This window comes from Hibiscus syriacus, unplaced genomic scaffold (assembly GCF_006381635.1).
Source record: "Hibiscus syriacus cultivar Baekdansim isolate YM2019G1 unplaced genomic scaffold, ASM638163v2 tig00007425_pilon, whole genome shotgun sequence".
NCBI lineage: Eukaryota > Viridiplantae > Streptophyta > Magnoliopsida > Malvales > Malvaceae > Hibiscus > Hibiscus syriacus.
The window spans coordinates 1-23,823 of NW_024062137.1; the positions used below are offsets into that span (position 1 = coordinate 1).

The following is a 23,823-nucleotide window of genomic DNA, read 5'->3' on the forward strand; positions in this document are numbered from 1 at the left end:
ATGAAGTCCACCAAGGGCATTGTACCTGATACAGTCACTTATAATTGCTTGATTGATGGGTTTTCTAAAACTGGAGAGATAGAAAGAGGGATTGAGCTGTTTGAACAGATGAAAGAAGAGGGAGTTTCACCTAATATGATCACTGTTAATATATTGATCGATGGCATGTGCCGACATGGGAGGATCAATAGTGCACTTGAGTTGTTCGGAGATATGCAGGGGAAAGGGGTAAAGGGCAATTCGATTACTTATACTACACTAATTACTGCTTTCTCTAATGCTGATAATTTCGGTAAGGTGATTGATTTGTTTGATGAAATGGTGAGAAGTGGATACTCTGCAGATCCTGTTGTTTACTACAGCTTGATCTCTGACTTTTGCCGAGCTGGAAGGATGGACGAATGCCAGTAATGTTTACTCAAACTTGAAAGCAGCCTGGTTCCATCCCGACATTGGATGCTACAATTCTCTTATTAGTGGATTCTGCAAGATGAGGAGGATAGACAAAGCTAATGAAATCATCTAGGAAATGGAGGAAGCAGGAGTTAAGTCCAATACTATCACATTTAACACTGTGATTGCTGGTCTTTCCAAAGCTGGGAACTTTACACTTGCTCGTAGGGTGATGAAACAGATGACAAAGGAAGGTCTCACCCTACGGTCGCCATGTTTGGAGCTCTTATACATGGATACTGCTTAAACGGAAAACTCGAGGAAGCCTGGAAGCTTTTCAATGACGTGAGTACCACAGCAAAGATTCTACCAAACACGGTAACATACAACATTCTTATAGAATCTCTGTGCAAGGTTAACGATGTCGAAGCCGCACTCTCTCTGATGGAAGATATGAAAGCCAAGGGGGGTGAAGCCTAATACAACCACATGCAATGAAATGTTCAAAGGGCTTAAAGAGAATAATCTGTTGGAAGATGCGGTTTTATTGATGGATAGTATGATCGAGAACGATTGTCATCCTGACGATCAAACCGTGGAGATTCTCACTGGATGGCTTTCGACTGTTGGTGAATCGGAGAAATTAAGAAGCTTCGTACAAGGAAGCAAGGTTTCTACCTTGACTGCATAAAATGGCTGCGAAATGAGGATCGTGTTATATAGCTTATCCAGTGTGTACGTGACAATGAACAAAGCGGGATCGAATATGTTCGTGTTCCGGGCCAAATTCTTTTATAGCTTTAATCTGTTATTCTTCGATTAAACCTACAATGATTATTTTTTTCTTTGAACGGTGACAAATGAAATTTTTTTATAGATTCGGCTGCGCACGCTTCTCATTCTCCAGTGACGTGTGTAACTCGTTACATAATTATTTTTCCAGTCTTTAATTTTATTAATTTAATCATTAAAATTTTAAATATGTATTATATTTCTAAAACTTTAATTATTATCAAATTAACTTAAATGTGATAAAATAATAATAAAATATTAAATTACCATTAATTATTTTATCTTTATTAAAATATTTGTCATTTATTTTATTTTTTTCATGTCATACAAATAAAAAACTGTAAAAATTAAAATAGAGGTGCTAACCTATTGATTACATTAAGACAGTGGGAGACTGATTCAAAATGGTATAATTCGAACAATAACTAATTTTATTAGGAATAGACATAAAATTTTATGTCAATGATATAATTTTTTTAAAAGATTATAATAAGAATTTAGAGATGTAAAATTATAAAACTATGATTTATAAATAAAATACTTATAGAATTCAAATTTTCAAGGAATTTGATCCCTTAGACTTCACTCCCAAGAGAAGAGATAGTTCATTTTGGGTGGGCATTTTTCAAGGTAAAAATGGGAATTTTGTTTAATTTTATAACAAAATTTACGAATGGGTTAGAGATTTTGGATGAAATGATCAAAACTTGTTTTACCAAAAAGAAAAAACCTAACCAATGTAGGTAATAAAGAACACGAGGTTCCTATCCCCCCTTCAGAGACTCGTATACTACATACTTACGTTCACGTTTACGTTAAAAATTATTCTAGATTAAAACATACGAATATGTTTTCGAATAAAAAATTAAAATATAAATAAAATAAAATGTAAAAAGAAAGAAAAAAAGATGGAATATTTATCTTTTGGATTGCCAGTGGGTTGATAAGTTCAACGATATTGCAATGTTTCAGGATTATCACGGCCTCAACGAGTTCAGACAGGTATTCACTCTTTATTACTGAATGTTAGAGTATGCGTCCTAACCTAATATTAGTATATACGTGTAAACGTCATTTTCTTCAGGCTGTAGCAAAGTTTATGGGAAGAGTAGGAGGAAACAAGGTTACATTTGATCCGAACCGTATAGTAATTAGCGGCGGAGCCACTGCAGCGAACGAGACAGTCATGTTTTGCTTGGCCGACCCACGCGACGCTTTTCTTGTACCTTCTCCTTATTATGCAGGGTACGTACTTCAATTAAAATTGTTTTTAAAACTCAACTGTTGAAGTTAAAGATAACAATTCAAAAAATATTTAGAAAATGTTGGTTTTAATTTTAAAAAATTATGCAGATTTTCCCGGGACCTAAGGTGGCGCACTGGGTTAGAGATAGTTCCAGTAGACTGCAAAAGCTCAAACAATCTCCCTATAATGAGAGCAGCCTTGGAAGATGCCTACCAGAAAGCTCAAACATGGAACATAAACGTCAAAGGCGTCATCATAGTCAACCCTTCGAACCCATTAGGCACAATCCTTGACCCCGACATAATGAGAAGCATGGTCAGTTTCGTTAACGAAAAGAACATCCACCTTGTCTGCGACGAAATCTATACCGCAACTGTCTTCAGCTCTCCTAGATTCATTAGCATTGCTGAGATTATCCAGGACATGGATAATTGCAACCGTGATCTTATTCACATTGTTTACAGCTTGTTCAAGGACATTGAGATCCCGGGTTTTCGAGTCGGCATCGTATATTCGTTCAACGACAAAGTTATGCGCTGTGCTCGTAGGATGTCAAGTTTCGGATTAGTCTCGTTGCAGACACACTATTTGCTTGCTTCGATGCTTTCGGACGACGAGTTCGTGGGGAATTTCTTGAGGGAGAGCTCCAAGAGGTTGGCCAAAAGGCATAATGTGTTCACCAAGGGGCTGCAACAAGTTGGGATTTCTTGCTTAACTAGCAACGCTGGTTTGTTTTTCTGGATGGACATGAGACCGCTCCTTAAAGAGCAATCTCTCCAGGGAGAGTTAGAGTTGTGGCGTGTGATTACCAATGAAGTGAAACTCAATGTTTCCGATGCTCCGAGCCAGGTTGGTTTCGGGTTTGCTCCGCAAACATGGACGACGACACTGTCGAGGTAGCCCTCGACAGGATTAGGGCGTTCGTGCTAGGTCAACATAACCAAGAACCGGACAAGTGGAAACATTGGCAAAAGAAACGCCTTCACCTCAGCTTCTCTTCATCTAGATTATACGATGAGAACATCATGTCTCCGCACATTATTACTAGTCCGGGCGACTACTTAACTAATACTTAGAGCAACCTAAAATCTAAATCTCCCATCTTTTAATCCATTATTAAACCATTCTCCGTGATACTCATATTTTCCTTTAAATTTTTTTTGACATTGAAGATCTGTGCTGAATGTAATTATGCATTATTTTCGTTGGACATGAATATTACATTATAATTATACTTTTCTTACAGAACTAGTAGGGTGGAAAACCAACGCGGTAGGTTGGATTGGTTTTTATCCATTCAAATTTGATCATACATTATAATAACAAATTCGATTTTCATCCTATTCAACAATAAATATATTCTTATTTGTCCTCAAATTTTAATTGGTATATTTTAGTATAAACTAGGTGGAACATTTCAGAGAGAGACAAATATGTGGACAACATGAGATCATGTGAAAGGCCATGACATTCCATGTTCATGCCTTTAATTAAATTACCTCGGTGGCGCAAGCATATAGACAACAATAGTTGAGACAAACAAACATGGCATGGAATGGCATGGAACATGATTTGATCATACAGCATGTGCATCATCGCAAATAATAATATATGTCACATCATTGACTCTCCACGAAATTGTGAAGCTTTCAATTAATCAAGAAGCCATTTATTCCATGGCTTACTGAAAGGGTATATTCTTAGCCTACAAATCCATTCCAAAAAAGAATATATTAGAAAACGAATGGTATGAAATTGGAGCATTTCAAACCCCAAAACTAATGAGAATAAAATTATGTTTTAGTTAATAATTTGGAGGACTTGTTAATAATGTTTTTGGGGTTTATTTAGCAGATGAGGAACAATGCAGAGCTAACGTGAGAGTAATCGCTTAAGTGACGGTGCTGAAAATTTGACGACCATTAATGCTGTCATATCTTTCATCTTTACTCCTTCTCGTCGCCAATCTCGGAAACTTTAATTTTTAATATAAAATTAAAAACGATAGAAATCGATTATAATCGAAAATTTTATTAAGAGTGTAACTTTTAAGGTTTAATAAATTAATATTTTAGATTGAAACTGAAAATATTATCGTTTTCATAACATTTTAGGTTGTAATCGAAAATGTTATAAATTTGTATAACTTTTTCAATTATAAATCATAAACTCTTTCAATACAACTTTTCTATTATAGTTGAAAGTATTATAAATTTATATAATTTTTTAGATTAAACACGATAATATTTTAAATTAAATTAGCGTTAACCTCTAATATTGCTAGGGTTTTCAATTTGCGTTTCACATTATCTTGCACACCCAAACAAATTCAATTGTGTTTTTCACATCCAAATACATATTTTTAGCATTGCTCTTGTAATTTTAATTAGAAAAAAAAACAGATTTTCAATTATGGGTCACATGGATTTTCAACTTTAATACTGGAAATCGTACAATTCCATGGCAAGGGTCTTCACGTGGGATATTGCCTTAAAACAGTTGCCTGTTGCTATTATTGTTCCTACTCCTTAAAATTACTCAATTAATTAATATGAATCAATTTAAGGTGAGCTATTAAATGACAAATCAAGTGATGGAAGTACAGAAGATTCTGAAGCTTTTAGATTCAAGAATAAAGTAAATGTGACGATTGATGCGTTCTTTCATGTTAATATATGATTTTATAATTACATATAGCTTGTGTAAAGGGCCTTTCAGACAGAAAATTACATGACGTAAAACTGCATTACTCATGCTCTCCAGCTAACTATCAATGGCTGCTGAACTCTGAGAAGAGAGAGAGATGAACAAAAAAAACAGTAATGATTACTTGAAAGAACCGACCAATGCATAGGGACCATTCAGTTTTTACGTAGGAGAGACCTACGAATCAATAAATGAGCATTGACATGTTACAACAGATTGTATTATAAGATGTAAAAGATAATCTCCAAATAAGAATTTCACAGTGCCCCACCATTGCCATGGAGTTGTCGAACATGTGAAGCTATTGCTTTATCTTCTTTGTTTCGAAACAAATTCCAAAATCACATTTATTCAAAAACTAGTTTCTACACAAAACACATTACTTGTAAAAAAAAGGATTCAAAGAGGCATATCATCGTCTTATATACAAAGGATTTATATGCATATTCTGATTGATGAGATTGAATTCCACCACCAATTGGAGAGAAAGCCGTGGGCCTCAACTCAACAAATAACACAAGCATTTGGGTTCTCTTCCATGCTTTGAACGTAGTAATAAGTGGTCATATGAGGATTGTATGCTCTGTAAGCCTTGACAAGTTCCAAAACAGGGTCTGGTGCTGGCTGTGGCTTCTTCTCCTCTTCTTTCTTCCCTTCTTCCTTCTTGCCTTCTTCCTTCTTCTCTCCCCCTTCTTTCTTCTCTCCCCCTTCTTTATTCTCCCCTTCTTCCTTCTTTTCTCCCTCTTTCTTTTCCACTTCTTCCTTCTTTTCTCCCTCTTTCTTTTCCCCTTTTTCCTTTTTTGCCTCCTCTTTCTTCTCCGGTTCCTTTGCCGGACCCACCGATACTATGTCGGTTGGCCAGTACTTGCGCAGCTTGCTCACAACGTTCACGGGGTCGACTGTGCCGATCACTGTCAATTGCCTTGTCTTCATATCCATGGCAATGGAATCAATTCCTGCCAAGTTCAACCAAATCATTTCTTTTACAAGGCCATGCCAGCTCAAATTTGTTACTTAAATTCGAGCACAAGGTGTCCGATACTCCATAAAAATTAAAGGTTTGTTAAGATTTTGTACCTGAAAGAGTTGAGACCGCCTTTAAAGCCTTTTGCTTGGCTTTGTCATCGTGCAAATCCAGCTTCAACACAACCTTCTGCAGATAAAACACGAGATCTGCTTCAGAACCATCTATGCTTTTTTATATTTAATAATGATATATAAGCACTAATCAGAAAGTATATACAAAAAGTTATGAATATATATAAACACACAATTAAAAGGTATATACAAGGATCAAAACCCAGAAAAGGAAAACAGATAATTTAGTCATAAACAGAAAGAAAAACCCAAAATAGGAACCAGACCTTCATTTCTGTTTCGAACCTTCTTTATTTTTTCTGAGGGAATTACAGAGAACCAAAAATCCAAAACAGAGATGATTCGATAGGATGAAAGAAGGGGGTAAAAAGGCAGGGAAATGTGAAGAGAAGAGATTCAGGAGAAGAAGAAATGGGATAATGCTGGGTTTGAAAAAGATTGAAAATTTTGGACAGAAAGCAGAGGGGGAAAAACAAGAAAATCCAAAAAGAAAAAAAAAAGGAGGGAGAGCACTAATAAGGCTGAGTGGACATGAACGGGGGAGTTTATAAGAGCGAGAGGAAGGAAGATGATGATGAAATATATAAAAAAAGCAGTCATACAGAGTATCGCTGTCTGACCGACCTCGACGCTATTGAAAGGGGCGTTGTAACGCACCATTGTTTGGTTCACGAAATGTAAGATTATTAGTGTAATAAAATATTACCATGAAATAGAATTACTGGGAATGTTGTATTTTGTGTTTGGTTGATTTAGCATAAATGTAAGATTATTGTATCTGGTTAAAGGAATAAAAGATTATTGAAATGTATATTTCATCAAATTATTCTTATTATATATTTGTATAATATTATAAATTATAAAATATTTATATATTTTATTTAAAAAATTAAATTCATAATATTTATATAATTTTTTACAAAATTAAAAATATAAAAAATGTTTAATGAAATGATAAAAAAAATTTAACCCCTGAACTTCATATAAAATTTTAATTATATACTTTTTTTATAAATCTAAAATAATTTAAGGATAAATTTCTAATTTAACCTTCGTAGAATTTTTATTATTCAATGACAGAATAAGGATATTTTTGAAAAAAAATAAAAATTTAAGGGCATTTTAGTCCAAAACGTCGGTAATATTACAATACCTAAGGAAGGAGGTAATGACATTATCGGTAATATATCAAAAAAATCTATTATTGGTAACAAAACATTACATGGAATAAGATTCTCGGCCAACCAAACATGGGAATGTGGGATTCCCATCGCATGGGAATTTTATAATCCTTGAACCAAACACCCCCTAAGGTTAATTTTAAATTTCTTATATTATATATACATAATATTTTCCGAATTTTAATTATTTATAAGTTTTTATCTTTCTATTATTAAAATCACTCTTTATATTTATATTACACACTTAAAAGTAAATGATTAAAATTATTAATTATATTTTTTGTATAATTACATTATGGTGTCCACACATATTTTACGTTAATAAGTTGTTAAAACTAAGTTCATATTTCAACTATTTGAATGTTGTAAATAATAATTTCAAGTGAGTGTAATATATAAAAATTTTAACTATTTAAATATTTATATGATATAATTACATTTTAATTCTATGACGTACTAACAGTGAATTAATTCTATGATATATTATGATGAAACACATTTTATTAATTGGTCAAGTTGTTTATATTTATTTTCTCGTATTCCTTTAAGTTGTGGGTTCTAGACCTACGTACTCATCTCCCTTACTCTAGAGTTTCCTCTTCCCTCTTCTCTCCTCTATGTATAATTTTATTTTTTTAATAATTAAATCAAAAAGTATGATTACACTTATGATTTTATTAACTCTCACCCCTTTATAAGATTTAAAGAGTAGTTAGGATTATTAATTACATTTGATTGAACTAGACTCACGAATTATAATGGTTATTCAATCACATTGTAATTATATAATTATATGTAATTACATAAAAATCAAATTACCTTATAATTCTTCAAACGTGTTATTGATAGATTATATTCTTACAATTGATATTTAATATCGTATGGCTTAACGTAATATTATCTCATGTCATTAATTTAATCTTTTTAATGATTTTATATATCTTTAGTTTTTTTTAAATAAATTATTCATATCTTATAAGATAAAATAACTTAAAATAATAGGGTTTATCTTTTTTCTCTCTAACCTAAGTTTTTTTCTCAATATTTTTATGTAACCTTCTTTTTTTTGTTTAGCCAAAGATGAAAATAATCTTAATATTAATTGTCGACCGCTGGTTATTATTATTTTTCTTATTTTTTTCCATTCTATGTCATTTATTTTTCTTTTTCTTTTCTTTAGTTTTTCTAATTTTAATAAGAAATTATGTCACTATGACATGTTTTTCTATGTGATCGTGTTGGTGTTCGCACAAAAATACTCACGACATTTGTTTTTTTATTAGTTTATCGATAATCACGTATTGTTAGATCCAGTCTTTGATAAAAGGTTGTTTTCCGATATAATCAGAATTGTGTAGCGAAGCAACCTGTCAAATTATTTGATTCGCTCATCACTCATTTATCATTTCGTAAAGCGTCGCGTTCGACAGAGACAATACGTTTTATAAAGGTTACTGGGTTCTTTTGATGTTGAACGTTATTCTCACCGGAAAATTTTGTTTTTCTTTACATCTTTAGATTTAATCATTTTATTTTATGTATGAATTTTTCTATGATTATTTGTCTATATTTTTCCTCTATGATTGAGTGTGTTTTAGTTTTGATCCATTTTATTATTTTTACTAATGAAATTCACTTGACATTATTCAAAAAATAAATTATTCATAATTATAACGTTAGAAATATTTTTAAAACATAAAATTAACAATTTTAATACTTTAGAAAATAAATAAAATAGATCGGATCCCATCCCACACATATATTTGATTATTTAACCCACGGGAGTGATATTTTGTGCACTGCAGATTATGGCGCGTGAAAGTAACTTGTCGCTTATTTGACAATATTGATAACTTCAAGAACTGAAGACACACCAATTATTCTAATAATTAAAACGACTACATTAAACGCAGCATATCTTTCTTTTTCTAATTACTACATTATCTTCATTAATAAATAATTTTCACAATAATTATTCTAATAATTAAAATGGCTGATTTTTGCATTATTCCTTTAATTTAAATTCGATAAACGAAACCTATAAATGTTAAAATTCGTATAGAATACATTGGTGGCATTTGGCATGCTAATACGTGGTAAGTTTAGGTTTCACCAATTTTTTTAAAAAAACTTTTAAGGATGATGTCATAAATATTAAAAATCACAATTCTTTCTTTTTTATTAATGCCTCGTTATTTTTAATATTTGTTGCAAAATAATAAGTATATAAAAGTATTATTTTAATGTGTATATATCTTGACAATTATATTTAATTCATTTATATTCAAAATCAAATTATATTAAACTCAAATGATGATAAGTTATTGTATAATTTTGTATTTTCAAATTCTGTATGTAATCTCAAAATGGAATAGTTTTACTTATTTATTTAAATATTAATTTTTTGTTGTTGCATACAATGTATAATTTTTTTAGTTTTATACAGATCGCTTAATGAAAAAAATAGATAATTTAGATAAATTCTTTTTTCAGTGAATATCTTATCAGTTCCTATTATTAATCTCAGTCTTCTATTTTCATTCATCTAACGATCCTAAATCTATATAAAACTAAAACAAAATTTTTATTGTGTAATAAGTTCCTATCTCATATATATATATATATCATCAACACTCGACTTCAGGTGACTTCGACATATATTCTATGTTTTTTCTAAAAGAAAATGTATATTTTTTTTTGGTTAGGTTTTTCTTTAATTCATTCTTTGTAGTATTAAAAAGTCAACAAATGTATACTTTGTTAGTTGCACATTTATAGAATCATGGCAATAAGTAAGAAGGCATTTAATCAATCGTGTTTTATCTGAGTTTGGGTGTCACGTATAAGAAATTTTTTAATTATAATAAAAATCATTTTAATGATAATTGAAATATGATATATTTAGATGAAAAAACTCAAAAAGATAACGTAGTCACCGGCCTATATAACACAAAACGTAGGCTTGGCCCATTGAGTTGAGAGGTGAGGTCCACAAGAGCACAATGGGTAGCCCCCACTTGTATTGTACGTGTGCTAGAATTCTCCACAACCGTTAGTTTTTTCCTCCTAACCTTAGATGGCTAACTGTCCTTTTTTAGTAGACGCAGCCATTTTGTTGAATTGACTTTTGATTTTCAACGAAATAAACTTGACAGGAGAACTTCCACAATGCATAAATCATAAATGTAGAGTTGCATGCAAGTCTTATAGTTGCCGACCCAAGAGCCAATTTTGCAATATATATATGTAGGTATTAACACAGATGCGAGCAACCATTTCAAGTATAATTATTTGTAATTACAATAATCCAGAGTAATCACTACCGAATTAAGAACATTGAACCCATTCTGAATTAGAGGGCAGCAAATTTGAGCATGAGATTCAATACATAGCGATGGAACAAAACTATTAACCAAAACCCCATTATCGATACCCAAAATCCATGTTCAGGTCCAGATTGTGGATGTGACCGTGATCATACATCCCTTGGCTATTGCTAGCCGCACCGAAAGGGCTCATCTGCTTTGAGTTTGACCTGAGCTGCATCTCCATAAGCCTTTGCAATGCCTCTGGATGATGGCTTCCGCTGCCAGCATCATGACCTGCGATATCAAACAAAATGCATATATACATGCATATTATTGGTAAATAAAATGTGAAGCATAAATACATGATCGTTTCAGTAAAAGTAAGTTCACTTGATTTTATACTGCAGGAAGGAGGCCATTGAATATTCCAATCCTCTTTCCATTTTTAAGCTAGGAGCGGGGCTGAATAAATGTTTTGGCATAGGCATGATCATAGTCTCTGAATTAACTGAAACCAACGAAAGTCTATTATGTAAATCGTACGCATTTCCAAGAAAGGAATGAGTGGACAACTGGACATGTCCTACAAAGTTGAAATTCGCAAGAACTAGAACGAAACAAGATATATATTAATACTTTACCTGGCGGCATTCCAAGACCAGCAAAGTTGGGTTGGGTCTGCCTTCCAAATGGAAACCCATGCATTGGATTCACTTCCTGTATGTCCATATGAGGAGGCAGTGGCGCACCCCTGGGAAATCCTCGTTGCAAGTGGGGTGGAGGAAAGTTTCCAGGAACAGGCATTTGTTCTAACATAGGATGACACATTGGAGGATCGAATCCAGATGGCCCACTGGTAGGGTGATGGAAAGGAGGGCGAAGCATACTAGCAGGAAATTGATGATTTGGACCAGTATCACGATGAAGGATGCCTTCTGGAGCTATGAATTTCATCTGAGGATCGATGTTAGAAGGACGAGAATCTAATAAATGAATCAAAGGACCTCCGTGATTCAATTGCGAACGAATCTGTGGGGAAGATGGCTGGACATTTTGGTTATGAAATAGAATATCTGGCTCCCTCGTATCGTAGAGACCAGGAAGAACAGGAGTACAGGACCTTCTTGCTGTCCTACAACAGCTCTTTCATCTCGGAAGACACCCTTTAAAGCTGCTAGTTTCTCAGCAACACCAAGTGGTGTCTCTTGGGAATGGAATTGCCCTGCTTCAACATTACCAGACATGAAGTTATGGAGTTGCCCAGGATTACTGACGCCAATCAAAACGTCCTCTTTAGGAAGCTGAATTTCTGTGGATCTATTAAGATCACCGCCTCTAGGCCCTAATTCATCTCGGAGATGTGATGATCCCACGGCCACAAGAGACCGAGCATCATTATATCCCAAGAAATGCTCTTCAATGCCATCAGATTTAATATGTTCTATTTGAGAAAATGGTATTATATTTGTTTCGAAAGTTGCCTTGTTTGACCAAATGTGAACAGTGGAAGGGAGAACACTATCATCCGTGACGTGAAGAGGAAGGCCGTTGGATTCCAGAACATCAACGCTTGCTGAGCCTCTGTGAATGGAAGCTGGAGCTCCAACCGATTGTAGTTCCTTCATGAAAGCACTTCCAAAAAGTGCTTCAAGAGTTAGACTCTTCCCTGAACTGGAAGCATTTCTGCATTCACCTCTATAGAGTCACGAGGTGCAAAGTCAACACTTGTTTCAATATTTTGTACTCTTTTTGAAGATTTGATGTCTAGACTAGTAGATGATTTTACACTTTTCATACTTGTATTATTCTCTAACAACGAAAGAAGATGCTGGGAGGCATGATCATCGACATTAACTTCTTGCTTCTCCGTTTGGGCATCAATAATTTTCTGACCTTCTATTGCAGGAGGTAACACTGGATCATTTCCAATACTTCCTGACAGTATTGACTTTTCAAGATGACATGTGAGTACAGCAGGAACTGCAGTTGGTTTATTAACATCGTGAGTATTGCACGATTGCTCAGAGTTTTCAATCCCAGGAGACATCATGTTTGATACAATGAGCCCATCTGCAAGTCCAGGGGTTTGGAATGGAAAGTTCAGCGTTACATGCGCAGTAGCTACCACATCAGAAACTTGGGAAACACCTTTTTCACCACCCTGAATTAATGAGAGCAAGTCTTTTGGCCTTCCAGCTGAGCGAAATAAAAAAAATTGATTTCATTTAAAATTTGGGTTCGAGAAAAATGTTATGTTCTTTTAATTAAATTCATCAAGAAAAGGCTGTTAGATCGAATTTAAGGTTTAGTCTCAATGTCTTTAAATAATTGAATATTTTATTCTCATTAAATGTTGATAAAATAATTAATTAATCGTATTTGTTTGATGTACGTTTATTAATTTTTGTCTTATTTTGTATCTCAAATAAATTATATTTGAATTTATAAGTTTTATTGCAAAGACAACTAATTAATTAATTAGGTACTGATTTATAACGTTGTGAGTGTGTTAATCTTTCCCTACGCGTAACCGATTCCCGAACTCAAAGTTTTGGTAACACAGACCTTAAAATTGTTGTTTTAAGTAAAATTAATATTTTTATTAAATACTTATCCAAAAAAATATTTTTATTAAAAGGAAAAATATTTTTGGGCGCCCAATCACACCCTAATCAAATATTGGTGGCGACTCCACAAATTAATTTTATTATTTTTAAACTCGAGTCCCAAATTATTTGAGACGAACATTTTTATAAAATCTCATTTTTTTAATCGACATTAAAATATTTTTAATTGAATATTTTATAATTTCACTTTCGTATGTTATTTTCTTTTTTAAGTCAAATTTATCATCTTCCCTGGTAGATTATCTCATTTTAATATTGACTAGTAATATAATCTTAATAATTTCTTTCATCTTTTATTTTTTAAATTGTTAAGTTTAATTTTTTACTTATTTGATCATATTTGAATGAATAAATTACATTTAAAAAAATTTCTTGACGTAGATATCAAAGTTTTAACAATTAGATCTAATAAATAATAAAATTAGTTCAAAATATCATTTTACGTTTATTTATACAAATAATTGATTTGTTATGCAATATATGAATTAATTGTATTTCTAATTAAGAAAACGCTATTTTTATTTTATATGACTTTAAGTGTGAAAATTAATGAATAAACGTTTGGACTTAGTAGACTAGTAGTATGAAAGTAATAGTTAAAATCATATATATAAACCCATGCGGATCTAAAATGTAATTTACCTACTTTTAATAAATCACGCGTCCCTTACGGAAGTGCATCGCCACTTTCACGTGGACATATTGCTCAATGAATGATTGTTATGCACATACAAGTAATTACAAGTATTAATTAGTTACCATACAAATTTCGATAAAATATACCATAGAATTCTCTTTATAATTGTTCGATGTAGATTTATATTATCAAAGATTTTCTATCGAGAAACTAATATTTTTAAAAGAATTTATCAAGTGATTTAAATGTTAAAAGGAATGTTGTTATTCTTAAAAGTTTTTTATTTAAGCAATTATGTTTGTAGGATGTATACATTATCAATGATTAGTAAAAATTTAAATAAATATTATTTTATAATCATTTTAATTATTAAATAAATAAAATTTTCTTAAAGACTCCTTTAGTGAACACTAGACAACTCACTAACGAACCCTAAAACACTACACCGTAGTTGAATGCTAAAACCATGAAAGGGACTGTGAATGATTGGTGCAATAATGCACAAAAGCTTCAAAAACAATACTCTTAATTCCCCCTCCAACCGTCTTTCGAAGCCACAAAAACAAAAGTAATAAACTCATCTTCAAACCATTTTAACATCCCATAATTTAATGTAATGACTCGTCTTTGTCTCTGTCTTAACTCCCCTTTTGGAATATTATCATAATTAAATTAAACCCACTGAAAAAAATATTATGTTCTTGTGTTTTAAATTTAATATTAAAATATATCATTAAAACTAATACATATTCTTCTTAACTAAGAGTAATATGCAATATTATTTTAACTTAAAATTTTTATTCAAATATTTTCTAAGAAATGTTAACCAACTAATGAAACGATTAATTAAAATTCGAAAATTTAATCGTTATATATATATATTAACGTAGTGTAAGACTACGACCGAAAGTGGTGCAGCCACGTGTGGGTCCTACTAAAGGTGGCTTGCTTGATAGCCCTCGGCAATATCTGATGTGGCACGTCCATACTTGGCAATGTTACTAAAAAATCACCTTAATAATAATTAAATATCAAAACAACACATTTTCACTAATAAATATCGATTTAGTACTTATTCATACTATCCGACAATAAGAGGGTGATTGGATTATGAAATTCAAGATTCTTGGTGGAAATTTTTTTCCAAATTCAAATTTTCACGTTTGGATGAGAAATATTCTCAATATGGAGTAATAAAATATTCCCAACAATAAAAATTTTCAAACTTTTTACCTAGAATTCTAATCCCATGCTTTTCTTAGGTATTTTTTGTTTCCCTTCCACTTAGACTAAAATGTCATTGAAATAAAAGATTTGTTTCAAAAATATCCTTACTTTTATTTCAAAATCTATAATATTTTGTTTTCACAAATTTATTTCAAAATTTTATTTTCGCAAATTATCATAACTTTTTAAATATTAATTAAGTTAAAAATAATAAATGGTATATTTACTCTTTTAATATACCCATTTATCTTTTAAATATTGTAAAAAATTATATAAATTTTATGAATTTAAATTTAATAAAAAAATATATAAATTGAAAATAATACAATAATATATTTTCTATGAATTTTTATATAAATATTTTTATTTAAATATTTGGAATTCATCTTGTTAAAAAATATTATAAGGACAATTTAGTAAAATATGCATTCCATTAATTTTTTATTTCTTTAACCAAATACTGTAATCATACATTTATGTCAAACAAACCAAACACAATAATGTAACATTCCCGGTAATGTGTAAGGTAATATAATATTCCGGTAATCTTATTTCCAAAGGTAATGTTACCAAACGCCCCCTAATTTGCGTCATACAAAATACGTTTTGGACAAGTGACATCTCACTCAACAAAAACGAATTTTACATAAAGTATTTTATGTTTATGACAGATCACTTGAAAGACACTTTCTATATCACACGCTTTTATTAGGTTTGAATATCCAAAATTTATATTAAATATCTGAAATGTAATTCCATTATAATATACAAATTTATTTTGTATATAATATTAAATATCCAAAATTTAATTCAACTATAACTTTAAATATCATAAATTAATATAAAAATTAAAAAGATAAAATAATATAAACAAACGATGCCATTTTATAAATGCGTTCTACATGACTGTAATTGTCTATTTAGAGCGGGATTTTATCGTATAGGTTGCTCTTCATCTTCACTTTCATCTCTCCATCGACATCAACTTCATCTTGTTGGGTCAGAGCTGATGTCGAAGAAGGACTTTCATGGAATAACGAATGTAGATACGTGTGATCGACAATCTCACCGTCTTATCTTTTTAATTTTTATATTAATTTAGGATTTTTTAAAATTATATTTAAATCAATTTTTTGATATTTAAGGTTATATTCAAACAAAATTTTTATGTTATAATCGAATTAAATTTTGAATATTTAATATTATATTTAATGTAAATTTTGGATATTTAAACAAAAAAAACATGTTATATAAAAACACACATTTATTAAGGTGATGTTTATTTTCACTGTTATACCTCTTCAAATCTCTTATGTCTGCGCAGACCACGCGCAGACATTGAGCTTCGCAGACCGTTTGTTTTTTAGAAGACAGAAGTTCTTTTAACATCTGCGCGGCGCAGACGTGATCTTATGTCTGCAGACGTCTTCTAATCTCTTCAAAGAGGTTTTATATTTAATTTTATATTATAGATATTAATTTTAATATTAATTTTTAAATAAATTAAATATTTAATATTTAATATTATGTTATAGATATTAATTTTAATATTATTTTTAAATAAATTAAATATTAATTTTTTAATATTATATTATAGATATTTAATTTTATATCATATAAATTATTTTATATATTATTAAAATTTTATATTTATTTTAATTATTTTGATTTAAGTTTAAATACAATATTTTTTTGGATTTGTTATTTTTAAATTATATTTAAACTTTTTATACGAAATGTAAGTATTTAAACCACATTGCTTAATAAAAAATGATTCAATTGTTTGATAATTAAGATTTTAAAATATAAAAAATTATAAATTATGTTTTTAAAATTTTAAAATATAATCACAATTAAATAAAAAATAATCATAAAATAATTTGATAAATTAAAAAATATTTTCTAAAAATATCATATAATTATAAAAATAAATTATGAATATATATTTAAAAAAATTAAAAGTATTACATAATTGCATATTTAATAATATTTTAATGATAATTAATGTTTAAAAAAAGAGAGGTGTATGATTCATTGATTAATAATAGTTTAATGATAATTAATGTTGTTGTGCCATATGATAATAAAATTTAAAATTTAATATTATTATATAACTTTAAATAATTTAATGTTTAAAAAAATCATATAATTTAATGATCATTTATAAATTTTATTATATAAAACTTATAAAACTAATAATACATGTGATTATGTGAGATTTATAATAGAATTAATAAGGTGGTGTGTTTTTCTAAAAAAATTATTATTGTAGTTATATGAATTATTTAAATTTCAGTATTGTAAAACTAAAATTATTTAAATCTCAGTATTGCAAAACTCTTTTAAGTTTAAAGAATCAGTTTATTTATATTTCAGTTTATTTTAGCAGTCTGCAGACGTTAAAAAACAAACAATATTCTTCTTGCAGACTGTAGACTTTTGATCCACCTCTTCTGCTGCAGATGTCTGCAGATATGGTCCACAGACTGCAGATCTTTTACCTATACAAAAACAAACACCACCTATGTGAGATGTCATTTGTGCAAAGCGCGTTTCGTAAAATTTGTCTTAATGCCGAACGAATATTAGATCAGTAAATATTAATAAATGAATACTATTTTGATATTTAATTATTTTTAGGGTGATCTTTTAGTAAAATCGCCTCCGTACTCAAACTGATTCGTTCTATTACATCTTGACTTTGGCTGAATGCTTGACTAGCTACAACAAAAAGTGGTTTATAATTTCCCTCTCAACGGTCATTCGATCGTCTCAAATTTATTCGGACTTCGTCTAAAGTAGGTCTAATTATAACTTTAGTCCATATATTATACTGAAATAAAGTATTTAATCTCTTTATTTTCCATTTTACATAATATAATTCCTCTACTGTTATAATATTATTAGTGAAGTTAAGTCAATAACATCATTAGTTTATATTGTTAAAGTGATAATATGTTCACACAAATAAGGAGTCATGGAGATCTATCTAAACATAGTTAGAAAACAATAATAAATCTATATATTAGTTAAAATATCAAGAGATATGTTCTGAAAATTCTAAATCACTGTTTTAACATAGATGATTAATAATATTATCGATTTAGATATAAAAATAATATTTAAAGAATAGATGAATTAAATTATATAAAATCGGAGTAGCTAAATCAATTAATAATCATGTGATTTGTTGATGAAATATCAAACTATACTAGTTTTAATAATAATAAAATAGATGAATTAAATTATATAAAATCGGAGTGGCTAAAAATAATGATGCAAATTATTTTAATTTATTGAAATCATAAATAGCGTAATAAAAAAAGGTCATGATATAATTTATATAGCTATAGTGATCGGAAGTCAAACCTTAGTAACATAAAAAATTGAGGGATGAAATATAATATTTTTAGCATAATAGAGGACTAAAACCAGAATTAGACTTCTAAAATATACTAGGCACTAGCAGTAAATAAATGATAACAAAGAAACACGGACAATCTCGTCATTTAAAGTTTATACATATAGTAATATATCTCCAACTCCGGTCCGGCTAAGACAAGTAGACAAGCTTATTTAAAAAGTTAAAAAGAAGGTAATAAAAGAAGCGTTCAGTGTCGTAAGTGGTGCAGAGCATAAAAAAGGAGGAAGCTCCCTTTATCTTCTCCATTTGCTGTAAAAGACATTCCTTTTATCTCTTCCTTTGCTTAAGCTTTCCATTTTCATAAACGTTACTTTCCGGCGAAGCTAATACTGCCGGTATCTCAGGATGTCGGTGTACGACGCGGCGTTCGTTAACACGGAGCTATCGAAGTCGACGTCGATTTTCGGGTTAAAACTATGGGTAGTGATCGGGATTCTTCTTGGTTCATTCATAGTTTTGACTCTGTTCCTTCTCTCGCTTTGCCTGATAACCCGCCGCAAATCTCGCAGACATCGACACCTGGGCTCCACGCCGCCGGTCTCCAAAGAAATCCAAGAAATAGTCCACCACCACCACCACCCGCCGGCGGCACCCGATCACCAACATAAAGCCCCGCCGGTGCCGGAGGTCCAAGTGGACACGGGGAAACTGGAGCACATATTGGCGTTCTCCAGTGGGGAAAGCAAAGGGCACACGAGCGTGAGCGAGACAACGTCGTTCGGGAGTGGGAATGTCGGGCCGGAAGTGTCTCATCTTGGGTGGGGAAGATGGTATACGTTGAGGGAACTGGAGTTAGCTACCAGTGGATTATGTGAAGAAAATGTGATCGGCGAAGGCGGCTATGGAATTGTTTATCACGGCGTTTTGACTGACGGAACCAATGTTGCTGTCAAAAATTTGCTCAACAACAAGTACCCCTCCTTTTACTTCATTAACTTATCTCATTTTAAGAAATGAATGTTCTTTTTTCTGGATCATTTGAATCTTTGATTTTCAGGGGTCAAGCCGAGAAGGAATTTAAGGTAGAAGTGGAAGCAATTGGGCGTGTGCGCCATAAGAATCTTGTGAGATTGCTTGGTTACTGTGTTGAAGGCGCTTATAGGTATATTGCAATCATCTTCCATTTTTAAATTCTTATTTCATCAGTGTAAACTGTAGAGAGAGAATGATTTAGTGTCTTTTTTTTTTCTTTTGCTGTTTAGGATGCTTGTATACGAGTATGTTGACAATGGGAATTTGGAACAGTGGCTGCACGGTGATGTTGGGGATGTCAGTCCTCTTACATGGGATATCCGTATGAATATCATATTAGGAACAGCAAGGGGGTACATTTAGAATTCTTGATTTCTTTCGTTTCGATTTATGTAAAATTGTGTAAATTCTCTGTTCATATGTTCCGGTTCTCATTCGCGGTGTTCTTCGTGTTGCTATCGCAGTTTAGCTTACCTTCATGAAGGTCTCGAGCCAAAGGTTGTTCATCGGGACGTAAAATCCAGCAACATCCTACTTGATCGCCAGTGGAACTCCAAGGTTTCCGATTTTGGGCTCGCTAAACTCTTGTGTTCTGAACGGAGTTATGTGACAACTCGAGTGATGGGAACATTCGGGTCGGTTAACTTCCAGTTCACAGTCTTTTCTCTTTTTTCCCATCTCTTAGCAATTAAGATTAACCATTATGAACGCCTTCATGTGCACTGAAATCACTTCATTATCTTTCATATTTTTCCAGCTATGTTGCTCCAGAATATGCTTGTACAGGCATGCTGAATGAGAAGAGTGATGTCTATAGCTTCGGTATACTTATTATGGAGATTATTTCTGGGAGAAGTCCGGTCGACTATAGCCGGCCTCAAGGAGAGGTTAGGCTTATTATTAACTTATCCTTTGTTTCCCCCCTCTAGTATAGTGAGTGAGAAGAGTGATGTCTATAGCTTCGGTATACTTATTATGGAGATTATTTCTGGGAGAAGTCCGGTCGACTATAGCCGGCCTCAAGGAGAGGTTAGGCTTATTATTAACTTATCCTTTGTTTCCCCCCTCTAGTATAGTGAGTGAGAAGAGTGATGTCTATAGCTTCGGTATACTTATTATGGAGATTATTTCTGGGAGAAGTCCGGTCGACTATAGCCGGCCTCAAGGAGAGGTTAGGCTTATTATTTAACTTATCCTTTGTTTCCCCCCTTTAGTATAGTGAGTGAGAAGAGTGATGTCTATAGCTTCGGTATACTTATTATGGAGATTATTTCTGGGAGAAGTCCGGTCAACTATAGCCGGCCTCAAGGAGAGGTTAGGCTTACTATGGAGGTTAGGCTTAATATAGTGAGTGACAACTCCTAATGTTGTTAACTTGGAAATGACTGAATACATAATTGCAGGTGAACTTGGTGGAATGGTTAAAAACCTTGATCGGAAACCGAAAATCCGAAGTAGTAGTTGATCCGAAGCTACTCGAGATGCCTGCTACAAAAGCGCTCAAACGTGCATTATTGGTCGCTCTCAAATGTGTTGATCCTGATGCAACTAAAAGGCCGAAAATGGGGCATGTTATCCATATGCTCGAAGCTGATGATCTGCTCTTCCGCGATGTAATGACCGCTTCCATGCAATATATTAGCAATTTTGGCATATGCAAGGGAGCTTTCACTTGTATTATCTTACCTTTGTCTTGTTTTGCAGGAACGCCGGGCTGCAACAGAGCCTTCGGATTCACATTCCGGCAATCGACAATCCAATCGCAATGCTTCGAAATTAGGTTAGAGATGATTTGTTGTATCTTTAACAATAATCTGACATTATTCTATATGTTTGGTTTGCATTCCCCCCACATGTAATATACAGTATGTATTTGTACAAATATAGACCATAAAAATATATAAGATAATGTCTTTAAATATATGTGTGCCAAATCCAAGTATAATTTTTTAAACTATATTACCATAGTAACTAACCGAGTATAATTTGTACAATTCAAGAACTTTGCTTATATAGGCCGAGATATGTGGGGTTTGCGGCCATTTATGTTTGAACAAAGTATTAAATTACTAGACACAGTAACATTAATAATAGACATAGTGTGCTATCACGTGTTGTCTTTAATTGTTCTTAAGGAAGACCGGCAGATGAGTTATTGCAGGGACAAAATTTTTGAATGTTCAACACCCTTTGCAGGCGCCATCGGGGAGGGTCTGTATGTTCAAAACCCGACACAATGAAATTATAACCTGATTCCGATCTAACTCTAAATTTAACTTAATTCGTTTCAAACTCTACCCTGAATACAGATGACATATTCAGTCCGCAAACTTGACAAGAATTTGAGACAAATGAAATTTACTTAAACTTGTTTCGATCTTGAAAAGTTAAATCCACATATTGATCCTATCAAATTGAATCAAATATGTGAATTCGAAGATAAAAGTCCAGTACAAGCCTAAAGCCGTTGAGGCCAATAAGACCCCTCCCAAAACCCAAATAACCAAAGCGACCACAGCAGGGGACGTTGTTCACAAGCTGACGAGATATTGAAATAATTGGATGATTCTTATAAGTGAAGATTGTTGCTTATAATTCTATCTTTTAAGTGATGAAACAACGTGCGGCAATGCATTACGGAGCAGTAAGCACCTCATAGTACCAATCAATCGCCATCTTTTCTTGTGGGAGAGGTTAAGTAAAAAGATTAGACGGCGTGTTTAAATATATCAAACAAAGAACCCTACTCCATTCCTTAATATTCACTTTTGATTATTTGTGAAGGCACGCACAAAAGTGTAAAAGGCAACAATAATTACTTACAGATTTTTGGAGTTAAGCATGGAAATGGAGGGTCCCGTCTTTAAGTTATTACTTTTAGATTTTTTACACCAAACAAATTATCTCATCGATGAAAGGAATAATTATTACTATTAAAAGTTTAAAGTTCGAGCACCAAAGATTTTTTAAAATATTTGAGTATTTATTATTAAATGATTGAGAGTATTTAGAATATATATTACCACTGGGATAGTAAGCATCTTATATTAATAAAAAAAACTTTTAAATTTTTGGATAAAGTACAGAAATAGTTCTCTGACTATAGGACATCACTTTATTGACAACTATGAATATCAAAAGTTACAAAATATTTATCTAACTATAGGGCACTGTTTTTTTTAGTCTTTCAACTATTAAAAGTTATAAAATGATTCTCTGATTATTCATATGATCCAAACTCGTCCTTTCCCATTAAAAAAATTGGCAGTCGTTTGAGTTGAACGTTAACCTATTAACTGGATATGATAAAATATGGTCCTAAAACTATTTGAGTTGTATCTTGTGTATTGACTATTCGTTTACATTATGTCGTCGAGCTAATACTTGAAAGCAACGACGATGTCAGTAAACATCATTAAAATATGGTTTTATCATATCTCAATCGATATGTTAACATCTAGTTTAAACAATTGTTAATTTTTTAACAAAAAAGTATGAGTTTTTATCATATCTCAATCCACATGTTAACATCTAGTTTAGACAATCGTTAATTTTTTTAACAGAAAAGTAGGAGTTTAGAATATACGAATAATTAGATGACATTTTTCTAATTGGGAGACTCTTTTGTAACTTTTAATAGTTAAGAGGCTAAAAAAATAACATCTTATAATCGGGGATCATTTATGTACTTTATCCTAGATTTTTTGACTATTTTAGATTTATTAATTTAAAAACGTAGGATATGAGTTTATCAGAAATTGTATTTCGAATTTTATTCTGATTAGCTTAAATTTTTTTATATTATAGTTTATTTAGAATTTAAAGTTTTAGTGTCTGTACAATTATATATGAGTATTTAAAATTCTAAATCTAATTAATCGGTTGAAAGAATATAATTAAAATTTACATGCATCTTTAATATTTTTCATGATTTATCGTGATCAATATAATAATTTATTTATTGACTAATAGTAAATTATTTTTACTTTTTTAACATAATTAAAATTTTAACTAGTTGAAAAAAAATTGATTAATTTAAGTAGACATTAAAAAAATATCAAAATATCAAAATAAATATAACTTAAAAGGTAAATTGAGTATTAAACCTTTAAAATTTGGTTATTGCTAAAAGCCTACAGCTAACTTTGAAACATGAAGCATGCTCATTTATATCCGTTAGATTTGCGCGGCTTTATACAAGTGGAAGTGGGG

General features: G+C 31.5%; 2 protein-coding genes and 3 pseudogenes across 2 annotated transcripts; 3 read left to right on the plus strand and 2 right to left on the minus strand.

The window, feature by feature from the left end:
- Positions 1-1,108, plus strand: LOC120201505 (annotated as a pseudogene).
- On the plus strand, positions 1,097-3,507 carry LOC120201504 (annotated as a pseudogene).
- Positions 3,508-5,341: 1,834 nt separating this feature from the next.
- LOC120201512 (heavy metal-associated isoprenylated plant protein 39-like) lies at positions 5,342-6,761 on the minus strand. Its single transcript, XM_039202104.1, has 3 exons — positions 6,502-6,761; positions 6,215-6,290; positions 5,342-6,093 (listed from the first exon to the last, which is right to left on the minus strand). The coding sequence occupies exons 1-3, from the start codon at positions 6,505-6,507 to the stop codon at positions 5,642-5,644; spliced, it is 534 nt and encodes a 177-aa protein (XP_039058035.1). The 5' UTR covers positions 6,508-6,761; the 3' UTR covers positions 5,342-5,641.
- Positions 6,762-10,694: 3,933 nt separating this feature from the next.
- Positions 10,695-12,774, minus strand: LOC120201506 (annotated as a pseudogene).
- A 6,099-nt stretch (positions 12,775-18,873) lies between these two features.
- LOC120201513 (probable serine/threonine-protein kinase At1g01540) lies at positions 18,874-21,551 on the plus strand. The gene is made up of 7 exons (XM_039202106.1): positions 18,874-19,550; positions 19,637-19,741; positions 19,842-19,964; positions 20,076-20,246; positions 20,369-20,498; positions 21,015-21,224; positions 21,316-21,551. Exons 1-7 carry the CDS (start codon positions 18,985-18,987, stop codon positions 21,394-21,396), a joined length of 1,386 nt encoding a protein of 461 aa, XP_039058037.1. The 5' UTR covers positions 18,874-18,984; the 3' UTR covers positions 21,397-21,551.
- The last annotated feature ends 2,272 nt before the right edge of the window (positions 21,552-23,823 follow it).

What these genes read in the sequence shown, in the direction of transcription:
- LOC120201513 (XM_039202106.1), top strand. Translation starts at nt 18,985, where the DNA reads ATGTCGGTGTACGACGCGGCGTTCGTTAACACGGAGCTATCGAAGTCG. An exon ending in TGTGTTGAAGGCGCTTATAG is followed by an intron (nt 19,742 to 19,841) that starts GTATATTGCAAT and finishes TTTGCTGTTTAG; the next exon opens with GATGCTTGTATACGAGTATG. An exon ending in ATATTAGGAACAGCAAGGGG is followed by an intron (nt 19,965 to 20,075) that starts GTACATTTAGAA and finishes TTGCTATCGCAG; the next exon opens with TTTAGCTTACCTTCATGAAG.
- LOC120201512 (XM_039202104.1), bottom strand. An exon ending in GGCGGTCTCAACTCTTTCAG is followed by an intron (nt 6,094 to 6,214) that starts GTACAAAATCTT and finishes TGAACTTGGCAG; the next exon opens with GAATTGATTCCATTGCCATG.